General features: G+C 52.5%; 1 protein-coding gene across 3 annotated transcripts in view; it reads left to right on the top strand.

The window, feature by feature from the left end:
* The window catches only part of LOC122373945 (cytochrome P450 4V2-like), a 108248-nt gene that overhangs the window by 74021 nt on the left and 15023 nt on the right, over nucleotides 1-19204 (top strand). For all 3 annotated transcript variants that reach the window (XM_043352401.1, XM_043352403.1, XM_043352402.1), the window contains 3 exons: nucleotides 11984-12110; nucleotides 15692-15764; nucleotides 16149-16258. In XM_043352401.1, coding sequence (XP_043208336.1) covers nucleotides 11984-12110; nucleotides 15692-15764; nucleotides 16149-16258 — 310 coding nt within the window. The remainder of the gene's footprint in view (nucleotides 1-11983; nucleotides 12111-15691; nucleotides 15765-16148; nucleotides 16259-19204) is intronic.

Here is a 19204-nt window from a genome sequence, read left to right as displayed (position 1 = left end):
GTTCATATAGAAAGGCCAGTCGGCAAGTGTCACTTTGCCAAAGTGCCACTAATCAAAGGGACACTTTGGGAAACGTTGGTGCAGGTGTGTAAGAGTGGCTATATGAATCCATTGTGGGGTCGCCCTTTCCAATAAGTGTCACGTAACAACAATGGGACCAGGGACTCTATATGAACTGGACCCAGGGTGCTCGCCGAGAAGACCAATGTCTCCATCCTATGATCCTTCCGGCTCTGAAATGGTCTTGTCAGACCGAAAGGGCATAACACAACAAAACAAACCAAATTCGTTAGTTGGCTGCGTGGTGTAGTGGTTAGCGCACTAACATCGCGTTCGAATGACACGGGGTTCGAATCTCATCGCCGGCTGATCCTTTTGGCGTGTTGTCCCAGTAAACACGCCGACGTCGGCGACTGGGGGGCTCGAATCCCACCGCCGGTTGATATTTTTGGCGCGTTGTCCCAATAAACATGCCGACGTCGGCCCCGTCGGTCCAACGACCAACGATCTCGTCAACCTCGGCAAACGATCTCGGCCCGACGTCGGCTGGACTTCGGCTGGACGTCGGAACATGCGGGCATATACGACGTCCAGCCGATGTCGGGCCGAGGTTGAACCGACGTTGGGCCGACGTCGGGCCGAGCCTCGGGCCGACGTTGGGCCGACGTCGGCATGTTTACTGGGTAGTGACGTCGTATTACACGGCTACGAGATAGTTAAAAAAGCAAGGCAATAAAACGAAAAAAAAAACAACAATAAAACGATGACGGCTACGAGATAGTAGTGACGTCATATAACACGTCTACTAGTGAGCTTTGACGTCATATAATACGTTTACGAGTGAGTTTTGACGTCATTTAGCATGTGCAGGCTGACATACGAGAGCAGTGGCGTCATATAACACGGCTACAAGTGACTTGTGAGTTGTGACGTCACACGGATAGACCTTCTAATCGGGACATCTAACATCACAGACGCTATGCTGCCAGATCGCTAGCAATAACTCGTGATGCTCAGCCGGTGTGGATCGTTTATTAACCCGGCGGCCGCTGGGCCTCCGCGCCACCCGCCAGCCGCTGGGGGGGGGGGCATATAGTTGCCCCCCCTTTACTTCTCCGACGATATCGTCGCAACGCGAAGAGATAGAGAAACGAAACTTTGCACACATATTTCTGAATACCTAGCCGAGGTTGTGTCAAAATTTGGTGTCGATCCCACTTGAAATGACGTCACAGTGACGTCAGAAGCCCAATTATAGATTTGCGTCCCTGGGTTTCCTCACGATATATCCGACATATGAGACCGAATATATTGGGCCGATCACTGGTCAGGATCTAGTTGAAAGTGTACTTAGATGTGTCAGAATGACAACAGGTGCTGTTTAGATCATTTACCGTTGCTTTTCGTGGTCAGCGACATCGGAAACGCTCCATATCGGAAAACGACAAAACTTTATGACGTCACTGTGACGTCATCTTAAAAGCTACAACCACCAAACTTTCGTCAAATATGCGCTAGGTATTCATTTGAAGCTATGCCAAGTTTCAGCTTCGTATCTCATCCGGTTTCGGAGATATAACACCAAACGTAAAGGGGGGCAACTTTATGCCCCCCAGCGGCTCGTGGGTTAAAAATTTTGTATTTGTTGTATTGTGTTATAGTTGCTACTAGGGTGACCCGCGTGCTCCGCAACGCGAAGAAGGGTTATTTTTGACCCGTGGGTATTGGGTTGGTCTGTGTCGATCTGGTTGGTATCCATTTCGTTCGATTTCTTTTTGACGGCCAAGCATTTTGTAATAAAACAAAAAGGATACATCGCATCGAGGTGCCCGTGTCGTATTATCATGCTTTCTACTTTAGAATGATTCGAAAACTGACGTGAAGTCTTTTGATGGCCATCGACGAATTCCGGTAAAAATGACAATGTAATGGTTTGGAATATTTACATTTTTAAGAATGCTGTTGATCATCATGCAAAAATGAAGGCTGAGCCTTGGACAGAATTGAATGCTCTTTCCAATGGTGCAATTTGTTTATTGCCAGAGCTATCAGATCATTGAGCAAAACCCGTGTGATTAATAAAGTGGCACAAAATTGACAAACACCATTTTCTTCCGTGATTTGTACCACCTTGATTTGGAGCAATCAGCTTTTCACAATTTTCTCATGAGAGGCGGTACATTTCTCTTGCCAACAGGGGTTGTTCCAACTCGCTCCGTTTAACGGTCACCTAAAAATAAAATCAATTCCAAAATCCGTCCAAAACGTCAATTTTCCACATAAAAGTGCCCTCCCCGGTGCACATGGCGCGTGTCATCCCCTGCACCGCACACCATTCGATAGCCCGTTCAATTCTGTACACGATGCTGTTTTCCCTGTGCCGGTCGGACCCCTGGTCACCAAGATAATGCACGGGAACTGGACCCGTGTCGGCCAAAATTAGCCGTTTTCGCCCGATTTCGCACGCCGATTTATACATGTAAAGTCTATGACGCGAATTTGCACTTTTTGGGCACGCGCCACGCGCTCACTAACGACCCGATCGAGCTGAGACCCCTCAAAGGCACGTCGCGCATCCTTGATCTATAAGTTGTGCAAATTTCACCGGGCTAGGTGCAACGGTCTGGCCTGTAGTCCACGCAAAGCACGACCAAGTCGGGACCTCGGTAACGGACAGACGCACCCTCCTCAAATAGTAATATAGACAAGCGGCTGCGCCACTTGCTTTGCTGCGTGGTGAGCAAATGCGAAAGCAAATTGAAAAAAAAAAACGCTCAACCGCCGCAAACCGCAAAACAAAAACACAAAAAAACGCAAAAAAGACGCCCGCATCGCACGCACCCTAACTGCCAACCGCAAACGCCTAAAAACGCCCGCATGCCGACAAACGCAAACACCGCACAAACAAAAATAAAAAACGACCGCCTCCAACCGCGAACAACAGCGCAAACGCCGCAAAAAATGAAAACCGCCCGCATCCCGCGCCCGCCCGCCGCCAACCGCAAACGCCGCAAAAAATTAAAACCGCCCGCATCGCGCGCCCGCCCGCCACCAAACGCAAACGCCGCAACAAATGAAAACCGCCCGCATCGCGCGCCCGCCCGCCACCAAACGCAAACGCCGCAAAAAATGAAAACCGCCCGCATCCCGCGCCCGCCCGCCGCCAACCGCAAACGCCGCAAAAAAATTAAAACCGCCCGCATCGCGCGCCCGCCCGCCACCAAACGCAAACGCCGCAACAAATGAAAACCGCCCGCATCGCGCGCCCGCCCGCCACCAAACGCAAACGCCGCAAAAATGAAAACCGCCCGCATCCCGCGCCCGCCCGCCGCCAACCGCAAACGCCACAAAAAAACTAAAACCGCCCGCATCGCGCGCTCGCCCGCCACCAAACGCAACCGCCGCAACAAATGAAAACCGCCCGCATCGCGCGCCCGCCCGCCACCAAACGCAAACGCCGCAAAAATGAAAACCGCCCGCATCCCGCGCCCGCCCGCCGCCAACCGCAAACGCCGCAAAAAAATAAAACCGCCCGCATCGCGCGCTCGCCCGCCACCAAACGCAAACGCCGCAACAAATGAAAACCGCCCGCATCGCGCGCCCGCCCGCCGCCAACCGCAAACGCTGCAAAACTGAAAACTGCCAGCATCGTGCGACCGCCCTCCGCCAACCGCAAACGCCGCAAAAAACACCCGTACCTCTACCCCTACCAATACCACTGGGTCACGTCAGGTCACGGACTAAGTTAATATAATAATAAGTACTAAAAATAAGACGAAGTGTTCCTAGCCCTGCTCCTATTCGTGCCATTCCATTACGCTTCATCGTATTTGTCGGAAATGGCGCTTTGTGACAAATTTGGCGCATTGCGACAAACGCGGCGCATTGTCACCCGGCGATTGAGCATGCACCCTTGCACCAAATTGCACCCATATCGGACTATATTTGACAAAACTGTGCGATTTGTGGCAAAAATGGCGCCCTGAGATAATTGTGGCGCCTTGCGGCAAACACGGTGCATTTTTAAGTTCCTATCGCAAACTGTACCCATTTAGCGACAATCAACACATTTTTTCGCCACCATTTATCAAAATCAATAATTTCACCATCCTTCAATGCGAGGCACCCGCCACCGATCGGCATGCATTTAGTTCACAAAGTTTGTCGACCCCGGCTCTCAATGAAGATCTACGAACCGATCAAAATTTCATTGCCGTTCTTCTAGCGCGCCCCACGCGCGAACCGTGCACCCCAGCGAGTGGAAACCTAGAAAAGGCGCTGACCCACTCTGTCACCTATAAGGTGTGCAAATTTCAACCCCCTACGATATACCGTCTGCCCTGTAGGCCGGCTAAATTGAACCCACTACACGGCGTGGCGGACAGACAAACAAACAAACAGATGGATCCTGTTCAAATAGTAGTATAGACAAGCGGCTGCGCCACTTGCTTTGCTGCGTTGTAGGAAAAAATTGCGGCATCAGCCAATTTGCTATCGAATGGTGTTCGATTCAAATCGATGTGTCGTCTAGAAGCATAGATATGGACGGAATTCGAATGGTGTTCTTTTCAAATCGATGTGTCGTCTAGAAGCATAGATATGGACGGAAATGTGAAGAGAATTGAAAAAGAACTGTTCTGAGGGTTTTGTTGGATGAAATTTGGCTGACACGGGGTCTAGAAAGGCCAAGGGAGTCAGCCCCGGTCACTTTGGGTCAGGCCAGGTCTGTGGTGCCGCGCAGCCCACCGGCACATTATTTAGTTGCGGCGTCTCCGCCCAAGTGCGCTATTGTTTTGTCGCGTGTGCGCAAATACTGTTTCCTTTTCAAGTACCTTCTGATCTCGTTTTTAGTATTATATTTAAATCGTATTATCTTCGCTATTGTCTTAAGATTATATAATGTTACTTGCGTTCTAAAATAAGTTTATTGTGCTTTAATTGGCGTAATTATTTCGTTGTTTTCTGTAAGCCCGTTTCTATCTTTTATCTAAAATAGTTTGTGTTTCTGGCACTGTCGCTTCCGCTCCATTGTTATTCCGGCTCTCGTTACACAGTTTTTTCACATCTCGATATATCTACGCTAAATATAGCTTTTCTACAGTGCACAGTGGCGTCTGACAGGCTGAGTATTCGCGCGAACTTTCCTCACGTTTTTCCTTAATTTTTACCGCTGATCTCTCGTTATCTCGCTTACCTAAACATTGTCTTTCGTCCCACGTGTCATTTTGGCAGAACAATCATTTTCCTTCCAATCACAGAGCACGTAGCCTTTACCTGACCACTTCATAACTGGTGACCTGCCCGACGTGATTGTTTTGCCTGCTTTTCCTGTGCTTTTGTTGTCATTTTTTTTGTCTGTTTTGTTGATTGACCTCCCCACCTGCTCGTCGTGATGCCTGACCCTGTTGATGATGGCCGTGCCCTCTCCGGTGACACTGTTGTCCCTGTGACTGGGGGTGCAGCAGCAGCAGCTGCTCCAACTGACTCTGCCACTGGTGCTGTCCAGCACGTGTCAGTGAAGCCACCAGCCTTCATGGAGACGGCTGTCCAGGGCTGGTTCGCGATCATGGAGGCCCAATTCCATCTGGCCAAGATTACCAGCGACACCACCAGGTTCTACCACGTCCTGGCTGCCCTTCCGCCCACCACAGTCTCCAAGCTTGACACATCAGTGCTTGGTTCGAGCAGCTATGCAACCCTGCGGGATGCTGTGTGCTCCCTCTATGAGCGGACTAGGTCTGAGCTATTCGATCAGCTCATCAGCAAGGTCCAACTGACCGGACGGCCTTCTCTTTTCGTCAGAGAACTACAGGAGATTGGCCGCAAGGTGGGGGTCGGCGACGACCTCGTGAGACACAAGTTGCTCCAGAGCCTGCCGCCCACCGTGGGAACTGTCCTCGCAGCCCAGCGGGACCTCACGCTCCACCAGCTGGGCAAGCTGGCCGATGAACTGATGCCTCTGCTTCAGACGTCCTGCTTAGCAGCAACTGCCCAGCCTCAGCCGCCCTCGACCAGTCAGCAGCAGCACCAGTGGGACCATCGTCCTGCCGCCCGATCCAGTGGCCGCAGTCGGGATGGACCTCTACCTGCTGCCAGCTCCACTCCACGAGGCCTGCAGCCATTCTACAGAGACCAGCGACCACAAGTCTGCAGGGCGCACCTGTACTTCGGCCAGGAGGCCCGCACGTGCAAGCCCTGGTGCCGGTGGCCGAAGAAGGGGGACGCCAAGATGGAGCCCTCCTCCCGGCGTGGTTCTCCCCAGCGTCCGGGAAACTAGAGGGGCAGGCCCTCGCGACTGCGACGCGCGGCCTGCCACTCTTTCGAGTCGCAGCCCAAGCTGGAGCCAGCACTCTACACTTCATCGTAGACACTGGAGCCGGCGTCTCTCTGGTGCCTCAGGACGTCGTCAAGGGAGCCATCCTGCAGCCGACAGCTGTCCGCATCACCACCGCCAGTGGAGCGCCTCTCCCAACGCATGGTGAAGTACTGCTCTCCTTCGTCATTCCTGCCCTCCGCCGTTCTTTCCTCTGGTCGTTTGTTGTTGCTGACGTCACAGCTCCCCTGCTCGGCCATGATTTTCTTGCCCATCACAACCTCCTTGTTGACTGTGGTTCCCAGACTCTCCTGGACTCCGTGACCTCCCTCCGTTCTCCAGGTGCTCCCGTCGACCGCCCCGGTCCCGGCGCCTTCCTGGTCAACCAGAGCGACAGTCTACCACCGAAGGTCCAGACACTCCTGCAGCAGTTCCCCTCTCTGCTGATGCCGCTGCAACTGGGAACAGAAGCTGATGCGTGCCCGATTCCAGCCTCCCACAACATCGACACCGGCAGCTCTCCACCGACGTTCGCCAGTCCGAGACGACTCCCGCCGGACAAGCTGGAAGCTGCCAAGAAGACGTTCGACACCCTGCTGGAGGCTGGCATCATCCGACCGTCCAACTCTCCCTGGGCATCGCCTCTGCACATGGTCCCGAAGAAGACACCCGGGATGTGGAGAGCGACAGGGGACTACCGCGCGCTGAACGGCAAGACCAAGCCAGACCGCTACCCGCTGCCACACATCCACAGCATCAGCACCCGTCTCCATGGGATGCGTGTGTTCTCCAAGGTGGACCTGCTGAGAGCCTATCACCAGATCCCTATGTCGCCACAGGATGTGGAGAAGACGGCTGTAACGACACCATTCGGCGCGTACGAATACGTGTTCATGCCGCTGGGCCTGCGGAACAGTGGGGCTACATTCCAGCGTGTGATGGACCAGCTGTTCCGCCAGGTCAGCTGCGTCTTCGTCTACCTGGATGACGTCCTGATCTTCTCGCCAGACGCAGAGCAGCATCACAAGGACCTTCAGACCGTCCTCGGCATCCTCCATCGACACCGGCTAAGGATCTCGCTGGACAAGTGCGACTTCTTCAAGTCGCAGGTGGTCTATCTAGGCCACACCGTCTCCGCCGAGGGGCTCCGGCCGCCAGACGCCAAGATCGAGGAGATCGCAGATCTGCCGACTCCACCGGACTCCACAGCACTCCGCCGATTCCTCGGGATGGTCGGGTTCTTCCGCCGGATGATCCCACACTTCGCCGAGATCGTCCACCCGCTGACAGAGCTGATGAAGCACAACCAGAAGAGCACCAACCTCCCGTGGACCGAGACGGAGCTCGCCGCCTTCACAGACATCAAGGAGGCACTGCAGACAGCATGCACCATCCGACATCACCTGCCGTCCTGTGAGACCTACCACCTGGTCACCGACTGCTCACAGGTGGCAGCCGGTGCAGCTCTGTACCAGATCGTGGACGGTCACCCTGTCCCCGTCGGCTTCTTCTCCAAGAAGCTCAGCGACCAGCAGAGGCGATACTCAACATACGACCGCGAGCTGCTGGCCGCCTACCTGGCCGTGCTTCACTTCCGTCACCTGTTGGAAGGTCGTGTCGTCGCGCTCTTCACTGACCACCGGCCGCTCACCACCGCGTTCCTCAGCCCGCAGACGGCCAAGTCGGACCGTCAGCAGCGGCACTGGAGCGTGATCTCCGAGTACGTCTCCTCCGTCCAGTACGTGCGCGGGGCTGACAACGTGGTCGCTGACTGTTGGAGTCGCCCTGTGACCCCCGACGCCCTCAGTCCGCCCGACCAGAGCTCCGAGACCTCGCCACCGACAGGATCACTCCTGGCCACACTGAGCAGCGCGGCTACCGCGCCCGTCGGTGCGGGTGCGCGCCCTGAGTCGCCTCCGGTCACCGTATCGGACGGCGCGCGCGCGCGCCCTGTGCCGCCTCCGGTCGCCGCGCGCGCGGTACGCCTCGAGCCGCCACCGGTCGCCGCGCCGGACAGTGCCCGCGCGCGCTCGGAGCGGCCACCTGTCGCCGCACCGGACCGCGCGCGCGCGCGCCCCGATCCGCCGTCTGCTGCGCTCAGCAGCACCGCCGCCGACACTGGCATGACCCCGGTGACTGCTGCGCCGCACCCGGCCACCGAGTCGCTGGCGGCTGCCGCGCCACCGAGCACCACGCCTACAGCGTCAGTGAACGCCGCCACCGTGGACGCCGCCGACCTGCACGCCATCGCCGAGGCTCAGAGGGACGACCAGGAGACAGCTGCCTACTCGGACCGGCTGACACCCTTCCCGTTGTCAGCTGATCTCACCGTCCTCTGTGATACCACTCTGACACTTCCCAGGCCGTTTGTCCCAGTCCCCCTCCGCACTCATGTGTTCGAACAGGTGCACAGCCTCGCTCATCCTGGTGTCAAGGCCTCCCTTCAGCTGGTCAAGTCGCGCTACTTCTGGCCCGACATGGACCGCTGTATCCGCCGGTGGGTACGCGAGTGCTCCTCCTGCCAATCGAGTAAGGTCCACCGCCACACCAAAACCGTCCCGTCTCCGTTTTCTCTCCTCAGCGACAGGTTCGAGACCATCCACATAGACATTGTCGGTCCTCTGCCGCCATCAATCCCTCACGGTGAGTCTTTCACCTCCCCGTGTCGGTACCTCCTGACGTGTGTTGACCGTTCCACCCGCTGGCTGGAGGCGGCCCCTATCGCCGACATCTCAGCAGCCACCGTCGCAGCCGCCTTCATGGACGTCTGGGTGGCCCGGTTTGGTGTGCCGCTGCACGTCGTCACCGACAGAGGTACTCAGTTTGAGTCCGCCCTCTTCCGACAACTGGCCGAGATCCTCGGCTTTCACCGCCTGCGGACAACGGCGTACCACCCCAAGACCAACGGCATGGTGGAGCGTCAGCATCGGACGCTGAAGTCGGCCATCATCGCCAGCAAGAAACAGTGGTTACAAGCACTACCTGTGGTCCTCCTGGGCATCCGGGCGGCCATGAATGAGACTGGCTATGCGCCGTTCACTGCCGTCACCGGGGGCATGCTGTTGCAGCCCCGGATAAGTGTGGACCGGCAGCCTGCTCCGGACGGCGCCGCCGAGACCGTCGGGGAGCTGGCCCGCCGACTCGCCAGGACAGACTTCCTCTCGCCGTCTGAAGGCAGCCACCATGGACTGACCCAGCCGCACATGCCGACCGACCTCTCGACGTGTTCACACGTCTGGCTGCGGGTTGACCGCGTGCGCCGCCCTCTGGAGGCGCCTTATATCGGCCCTCTGCGCGTCCTCAGACGATGGGATCGCTGGTACCAGCTGGAGCTGCCGTCGGGGAAGAGTGACACCGTCTCGGTCGAGCGGCTCAAGCCAGCATACCTACCGCAGTCACCGCCGCCGGGTGGGCTGGGCGGTGCCGCTGCCGCACCGCCCCTGCCCCCCGTGCAGTCCGGTACAACCACATCGCCGTCGGTGGAGCCGGGTCGCGCCGATGCCGCGCTGTCCCCGCTTCCCGGCCTGGCCAGCGCTGCACCGCCTGTGCACGCTTCATCATCGCCGCCAGCGGAGCCGGACCGTGCTGACGTAGCGCCGCCGCCATCTGCTCCGCCACGTCGTGGTCGCCGTCTTGGGGGCCAGAGCTCGGCGCCCGCGTCGCCGCCGTCGCCTGTGCCTGTTCGTCCACAGCGAGACGCCGTGTACACTCGTGCTGGTCGCCGCGTTCGGTTTCGTGTTCCACCCTCGTGAGTTTTTTTATCTTTTCCCGCTCCGCTCTTAGGGGGGGGGAAGTACTGTGGTGCCGCGCAGCCCACCGGCACATTATTTAGTTGCGGCGTCTCCGCCCAAGTGCGCTATTGTTTTGTCGCGTGTGCGCAAATACTGTTTCCTTTTCAAGTACCTTCTGATCTCGTTTTTAGTATTATATTTAAATCGTATTATCTTCGCTATTGTCTTAAGATTATATAATGTTACTTGCGTTCTAAAATAAGTTTATTGTGCTTTAATTGGCGTAATTATTTCGTTGTTTTCTGTAAGCCCGTTTCTATCTTTTATCTAAAATAGTTTGTGTTTCTGGCACTGTCGCTTCCGCTCCATTGTTATTCCGGCTCTCGTTACACAGTTTTTTCACATCTCGATATATCTACGCTAAATATAGCTTTTCTACAGTGCACAGTGGCGTCTGACAGGCTGAGTATTCGCGCGAGCTTTCCTCACGTTTTTCCTTAATTTTTACCGCTGATCTCTCGTTATCTCGCTTACCTAAACATTGTCTTTCGTCCCACGTGTCATTTTGGCAGAACAATCATTTTCCTTCCAATCACAGAGCACGTAGCCTTTACCTGACCACTTCAGGTCACATAGGTCACCTCTCGTCCGATGGGATCAGCCCGGGCCACAATTCTACTTTTGCCTCCACCACTACCCCCACCCCTACCACTACCCCTACTCCTACCACTACCCCTACCCCTACCACTACCCCTACCCCTACCACTACCACTACCCCTACCCCTACCCCTACCCCTACCACTACCCCTACCACTACCCCTACCACTACACCTACCACTACCCCTACCACTGCCCCTACCACTACCCCTACCCATACCACTACCCCTACCCCTACCCCTACCACTACTCCTACTCATACTCCTACCCCTACCCTACCACTACCCCTACTACTACCCCTACTACTACCCCTACCACTACCCCTACCCCTACCCCTACCAACACCGCTGGGTCATGTCAGGTCACAGAATAATTGGATCCAATCAGTACTAAAACATCAGACTTAAAGTGTTCCCAGCCATGCCCCTATTCGTGCCATTCCATTACCCTTACTCGATTTTGTCGGAAATGGCGCTTTGAGGCAAATGTGGCGCAGTGCGACAAAGGCGGTGCATCTGTACCTGTTGTTTAAGCATGCATCTGTCTACCAAATTGTACCCTTTGCCCACCATATTTGACAAAACTGTGCGATTTGCGGCAAAAATGACGCCTTGGGACAGATGTGGCGCATTGCGGCAAACGCGGTGCATTTGTAGACTTATCACAAACTGTTTCCATTGAACGAAAATCAACACATTTTTTCGCCACTTTTCATTCAAATAAATAACTTGCCGATCCGCCAATGCGAGGCACTCGCCGCCGATCGGCATGCATTTAGTCCACAAAGTTTGTCGACCCCGGCTCTCAATGAAGATCTACGAAGTACGAACCGATCAAAATTTCATTGGCTTTCTTCCAGCGCGCGCCACGCGCGAACCGTGCACCCCAGCGAGTCGAAACCTAGAAAAGGCGTTGACCCGCTCTGTCACCTAGAAGGTGTGCAAATTTCAACCTCCTACCCCGTACCGTCTGCCCTGTAGCCGTAACAAATTGAACCCACTACACGGCGTGGCGGACACACACACTCACACACTCACAGACAGACGGATTCTGTTGGAATAGTAAGTTAGATGTTGTTCTGTCAGTGTAGGCGAGGTCGTGTTTCTTTTCCATTTTACGAGTTTCCATTTCCATATATACAACTCGTATTGTGTTGTATATATTTGACGTGATGTGTTTCTTGATAGGTTTAGTTTCAGTATGAGCCGCTATATTTACGGTTCCTATGTTTGTGGTATGCCTATGCGTTTGATGTGATATGATGTCTGTTTGTTTGTTTCAGTATGGGCGAGGTGGTGTTTTTCCGGTTCATGCGTCCCTGGCTGCGAAACGATCTGGTGTTCCGACTGTCATCTCTGTACAAAGTACAAAAGGACAGTCTCAAGCTGCTGCACGGATTCACCGACTCGGTACGTCAAACTTGCGGCGCGACTGGTAACGAATGTTTTGCAAGGCACTGTGTAACCAGCAAAAGAGTCACAGGAGTTGGTACACAAGTCGACGATAAAATGATCCGTAGAGTACACATTCATCGCTCCTATAGCGAACCAAAATGTCACCAAACTATGCGATCAAGTATCGAGAATTACTTTCAGTGTAGTGGGCGCCACTGTCTGTATTGATCACCAATCTATGATGTCCGTACCGCTGTGCTTCTCACTATTCTATAACGTCCATTCTCTGTGTGTGTGTTTTTTAGTACTCTCACTCATACCCCTGTGACTCTTACTATTCTCTGTGTAGCTCATTTCCCTATTGTTCTCACTTTCCATGACACCGATTTCGCTGTGCTTCTCACTATTCTGTAACGCCCATTCTCGTATATTTCTCACTATTCTGTGACAACCATTCCCCTGTGTCTCTCAGCACTCTGTAGCGCCGCTGTGGTTCGGTTCGTTCTCACAATTGTATCCGAATTATATCTAGTGTATCTGTTACAGGGAGTATGCGATTTCAGTTAGTTTGCAACGACCCTAGGGTGGTTGTAACCTCCCTGAACGATCAGTTTGTTTGCAACGACCCTAGGGACGTTACAAAATAACTGCTCGTTCCGGGACGTTGTAACGAAACTAGGGTCGTTGCAACCTCCCTAGTTAGTATGCAACGAACCTAGGGTTGTTAGGGAGTTTAAGAAATCATCGAGTCTCGTTTCACAGGGGGCACATGGGGGGGGGGGGGGTTGCCACTCCCCCAGGTAGTCTTTCTGCTCTGCACTCAACATTTTTAGAGCTAGAAGCCTGATTTTTGGTATAGCTGCTCCTTTATTCTTTCTTGATGTTCACTAAAAAATTCAAGTTTTTGTGGTTTTTGGTTTCGGAGATATGACCTTGTTTTTCAGGTCATGTCGTGACCCAAATGGCCAATTCTCAACATCTTGCGTTGGCTATGGGCCTTGTGAGCTTTTGACACCTTGATTTCGGCCTTTTTTGCCAGTCTTACCTCCCACCTATCATGGAACATGTTGTTCGACGATGTACAGATGTCAAGGTCAGGGTTAAGGTCAGCCTAGGTCATCTAAAACAATTGCGTTTTAGGCAAGCTGAATTTACTTTTCGTGATGTTTTTTGACTGCATTCTTGGTGAAAGCTTCTCAGATCATGATTTCATGTAATAGGAACACAAACAATCGGTGCACAAATCATTATACACACAGACACACACAGATATACAAACACATATCATTGACCTCGACCTAACTTGACCTGAAATGACCTCAGCAGCAAAAATCTGGCCGGGTAGTGTGACAAAGAGGTTCTAGCTAGCTGGGCACCAGAAAACGGCATCGTCATCGCTATATGATAAGCAGCGCACTTGATATCCAACGGTGACCCAAAACAGCAACATTTTTTTAGTTTGACCTGACCTGGAAGGTCAATGACTGACCTGAGAAGGTAAAACTGGGTATCATTGGATTCGTTTCTTCCCAAAGAATCTTTTTGGTCTTTACTGCGAAGTTCTATCTCCAACAGGAACGAAATGGCGCGGGGGGGGGGGTGGCACCCCCCCATGTGCGTTCTAGGATGGGAAAATGGCATGTGCGGGCGAGGGTTAACTCTCGCCCTTATTGGTGTTTTGCTAGCTGCAAACGCACATGGCGGGGCTAGGTTATTGGTTGACTTTCCAGGTCAGGTCAGTGACTCAGAAGTCGGGAAAATCGGGACCTGTTAAAACTTTGGAGAGTTAGCTTGTTACGAGGTTTTTCGGTGCGCTGATCACGAATTTCATGTTAGCTTTGATCACCGATGATGTCTTGATGTTTTTGGGTCAGGTCGGGTCAGGTCAGGTCAGGTCAACCAGTAGGCGTCTTGCTAGCTGTCCATAGTAGGTGTCAACCACCACTGAAAGCCTCGTGACATGGTACGAAGGCGCCAAAATTACTTCTTAAATGTTCAAATGGGTGCTAAATTCGAAATCAGCTCCAAAAACTAACCTAAAGAATATATGAACCCAGAAGAAGTGAACTAAGGTCATCAAAGGTCAATGACCTTGACCTGACCTTCACGTGACCTTGACACCCACTATAATGCATGGGACCATCATCATTTCACATGTTTGAACGTTAACAATCACAAAAAGACTGGAAACGAGCGGATAATAACCGTTTTTACGAAGGGCTTCCTGGCAAATGCCCATCTAATTTGAACAAATCTGCACCAAATGTGCACCTAATCTGCACAAAATGTGTACTAGATGGCCGTCGTGAAATACTCCTGAGCTGAATATTCAAATTTTGTTCTTCTTTTCTTTTTAAATGAACTAGATTGAACAAGATTTTCAATGGACAAGATTGCTGACGGCCCTCATGTGAAATGAGACTCGATGAATTCTTAACCCGCGAGTTGCTGGGGGGGGGGGGCGTTAAACGCCCCCACTTTTTTCGCCGGGCCATAGCATAAAAACGGCGCGCCGCAGGCGCGCCAAATTTTGGGTACCTGTAGAAAATTGAGTGAAGTTTATTGTGACAAAGTTTCAAAAAAATCGGTCGGAAAATTTTTGAGATATCGAGGTTTTAGTGACGTCATGATTTCTGAGTTTTCGACCAAAAACGGCATATGTTCAAAAAATCATATAAAATCACAGAACAGGCATACAGACATGCCGTAAACGCCATTAGACTGCCAATACCATGGTCAATCAAATGGCTATCTTCGATTATTGATTATCGTTCCGCATTTTCCATAATCTTGAACTGAATCTTGGCAATTTTTCGTGACAACTTCACGACCATGATACATGAATTTCTTAAATTGAACTTTTTGAGCCAAACACGTACACATATGATAAAATGAATGTCACCATCGTGTTCTACGCCCCAAATTACCTATAAAACATGTGTCACAGGCTGCGAATATCAGTTTTGATTTTCGGGTATATGTGCCTACCCGGCTGACCTGACCTTGACCTTGACCTATGCTTGACTGACCCCTACATGGAGCTGACACTCTTGTAGGCCTTATATGATGGATTGTACACCGTTTTGACAGAGTTTATGGCGAGAGGCGCCCATTGCGAAGTCCTGAAGTCCATGCTACTGAAAGCCCGATTTCAGGTGTTTGACCTGACCTTGACCCGACCTGTGACCTCAAAATTCAACTTTAAAGTACTCATCTGAAGCGTCTCATCGCGCTCTTTCGTTTGCCGCCTCGTGCGTTTCGCTGCGCCTATTGGTTCTCGAGTTATCGGCTGGGGGCGTTTAACGCCCCCCCCCCCCCAGCAAACGGTGGGTGGCGAAATACCCCAGCAACTGCCGGGTTAAACTCCCTAGTTATTTTGTAACAACCCTAGGTTCGTTGCATACTAACTAGGGAGGTTGCAACGACCCTAGTTTCGTTACAACGTCCCGGAACGAGCAGTTATTTTGTAACGTCCCTAGGGTCGTTGTAAACAAACTGATCGTTCAGGGAGGTTACAACCACCCTAGGGTCGTTGCAAACTAACTGAAATCGCATACTCCCTGTAACATATCAATTGTATCCACAATTGTGTCCAGGTGATCCGAACCCGTCGGGAGGAGCTCAGCAAGGCGACATCATGCGACGGCGGTGCCGTGACGGACGAGGCAGGCGAGTTCCTTCATAGTATATGTATTACAGCCACCCTTTGGTTCTGCTGTGGTTGGACGGGTTAAAAGTACCAAGTAGAAGTTACCATGTTTATTCTGATAAACCAGGGAGCTACTGAGCAATTATGCGCATTAGTATGCTGGTATGTCGTAATCTCATGCCTAGTGCAATGCGGGAGATGGCTGATGCTTTGGTTACCTTTCAACACCACGAAGGCTGGCGCTTTTACATAATGATCAAATAAAAAATGGCACTCTTCCTCTGAATTTTCATACAATAGTATAACAAAGAAATCCGTAGTGCCTATATATTGTACCGGCCATTCTGACGCAGATTATACTCGCCTGATTGTGCCGTGACTCACCGTTTCCGCGCTGGCTTCAGGTAAGAAGAAGCGGCGAGCCTTCCTGGATCTTCTGCTCCACTCGACCATCGACGGCCGACCGCTTAGCGACGCTGACATTCGGGAGGAGGTCGACACGTTCATGTTCGAGGTCAGTAAGTCATGTGGGGTCACGTGACCCGGGAGGAGGTCGACACGTTCATGTTCGAGGTCAGTAGGTCATGTGGGGGTCACGTGACCCGGGAGGAGGTCGACACGTTCATGTTCGAGGTCAGTAGGTCATGTGGGGGTCACATGACCCGGGAGGAGGTTGACACGTTCATGTTCGAGGTCAGTAGGTCATGTGGGGGTCACGTGACCCGGGAGGAGGTCGACACGTTCATGTTCGAGGTCAGTAGGTCATGTGGGGGTCACGTGACCCGGGAGGAGGTCGACATGTTCATGTTCGAGGTCAGTAGGTCATGTGGGGGTCACATGACCCGGGAGGAGGTTGACACGTTCATGTTCGAGGTCAGTAGGTCATGTGGGGGTCACGTGACCCGGGAGGAGGTCGACACGTTCATGTTCGAGGTCAGCAGGGGTCACGTGGTGTGCGGGGTCAGAGGTCATGTGGTGCGGAGGGGCAGAGGTCACGTGTGTGCGTGGTCAGAGGTCACATGGTGTGCGGGGTCAGAGGTCACGTGGGGTGCGGGGTCAGAGATCATGTGTGTGGGGGGTCAGAGGTCACGTGTGTCACGGGAGATCACATGCAGGTTAGAATTAGGAAGGTCACATATCTAACTCATATAAGTTATGTAGGCTGGGGAAGGGTAGAGACGGTGTACAGAGTTCCGATGTCTCAGGAGAAATAATGTCCAGGCCATACAGTCAGACCGAAAAATCATAACAGTCATAGTAGGTACTACAGGCAGACACCCTTTTAAGTAAAACTAGAGGTACAGGTTTACGCGATAACTGTATGTTTTGATTTATGTTATGTTACGGGTGCATTAGTTTTGGGTGATTGACTTGTATTTTTAGCTGTATTATTTGGGTAGATTTGGGTAGCTGTTTTTAATTGAACTGTAAGGGATGGTGATAGTTGCGGGGTGTTCAAGTGTATTGTATGTTGGGCCCTTTTTGAACTCAACCCTACCCCTATCCTACCCCTACCCTACACCTACCCTACTACCATACCCTACCATACCCTACCCTACCATACCCTACCCTACCCTACCCTACCCTACCCTACTACCCTACCCTACCCTACCCTACCCTACTACCCTACCCTACTACCCTACCTTAATCCTATACCCTAACCTACCCTACTACCCTATCCTACCCTACCCTACCTAACTCTACCCTACCCTACCCTACCCTACCATACCCTACCCTACTACCCTACCCTACCTTACCCTACCCTACCCTACCCTACCCTAGTCCCTACCCTACCTTACCCAACCCTACACTACCCTACCCTTACACTACCCTACCCTACCCTTACCCTACCCTACCCTACCCTACCCTACACTACCCTAACCTACCCTACCCTACCCTACCCTACCCTACCCTACCCCTACACTACCCTACCCTACCCTACCCTAGTCCCTACCCTACCCTACCCTACCCTACCCCTACCCCTACCCCTTTTTGGGGTAGGGGTAGGGGTAGGGGTATTATTTGGGTATTTGGGTACTGTATTATTTGGGTAGATTTGGGTAGCTGTTTTTAATTGAACTGTAAGGGATGGTGATAGTTGCGGGGTGTTCAAGTGTTTTATATGTTGGGACCTTTTTTAACTCAACCCTACCCCTACCCTACCCCTACTCTATCCTACCCTACCCCCTACCCTACCCTACCCTACCCTACCCTACCCTACCCTACCCTACTACCCTACCCTACCCTACTCTACCCTACCCTACCCTACCATACCATACCATACTACCCTAACCTACCCTACTACCCTACCCTACCTTACCCTATATCCAACCCTACCCTACCCTACACTACCCTAACCTACCCTACCATACCCTACCCCTACCCTACCCTACCCTACCCTACCCTACCCTACCCTACACTACCTTACCCTACCCTACCCTAGTCCCTACCCTACTCTACTACCCTACCCTTCCCTACCTTACCCTAAACTACCCTACCCTACCCTACCCTTACACTACCCTACCCTACCCTATCCTCACCTACCCTACCCTTACACTACCCTACCATACCCTACCCTACCCTACTACCCTAACCTACCCTACTACCCTACCCTACCCTACCCTACCCTACCCTACCCTACCCTACCCTACCCTACCCTACCCTACCCTACCCTACCCTACCCTACCCTACCCTACACTACACTACCACCGACAGTCCAAGTTTCAGCTAAATCGGCCCAGAAACGGCCGAGATATTGCAAAAACAAATTAGTTGTATTTACTGGCGAATCCCCTTGGCGAGCGGTGCCTTGTGTCGGCCTTCGTTGGCTCTGATGCTTTTCACTCAGTTTTCTAAGCGAACAACTGAGCCTAAAGCACGTGCCCTCTGCTCGGCGCCGGTCGCGGCCCCACCACGTGCACACCGCTGAACCCACACCGTCGAAAATTTAATACGACAAATGAGTGCACGCGCTCGACTTGGTATGAAAATTTCACCCCTGTAGCCCTTACCGTTCCCGGGCAATGGCCTGTTTTTGCCCATTCTAATGCTAACCCTATGGCGCACATGAGCACGCGCCACGGGCGCACCCCCGGCCGCATCGTGCCCAAAATTTAATACGACCTGTTGAATGACGTGACCCACGAATCGTGAAAATTTCATCCTCGTGCGTCAATCGACGGCGCCGCAATAAGCCTTTTTGGGAGTAACCCCGACGGCGGCGTGGGATTTTTTAAGATTTATAATAGTAGACTAGAGGTACAGGTTTACGCGATAACTGTATGCTTTGATTTATGTTATGTTACGGGTGCATTAGTTTGGGTTTGTATTTTTAGCTGTATTATTTGGGTAGATTTGGGTAGCTGTTTTTAATTGAACTGTAAGGGATGGTGATAGTTGCGGGGTGTTCAAGTGTTTTGTATGTTGGGCCCTTTTTGAACTCAACCCTACCCCTACCCTA

This window comes from Amphibalanus amphitrite, unplaced genomic scaffold (assembly GCF_019059575.1).
Source record: "Amphibalanus amphitrite isolate SeventyFive unplaced genomic scaffold, NRLGWU_Aamphi_draft 001577F_arrow, whole genome shotgun sequence".
In the NCBI taxonomy this organism is placed as follows: domain Eukaryota; kingdom Metazoa; phylum Arthropoda; class Thecostraca; order Balanomorpha; family Balanidae; genus Amphibalanus; species Amphibalanus amphitrite.
The sequence above is the reverse complement of the archived record's forward strand: the minus strand, read 5'-3'. Positions and strand labels throughout refer to the sequence as shown.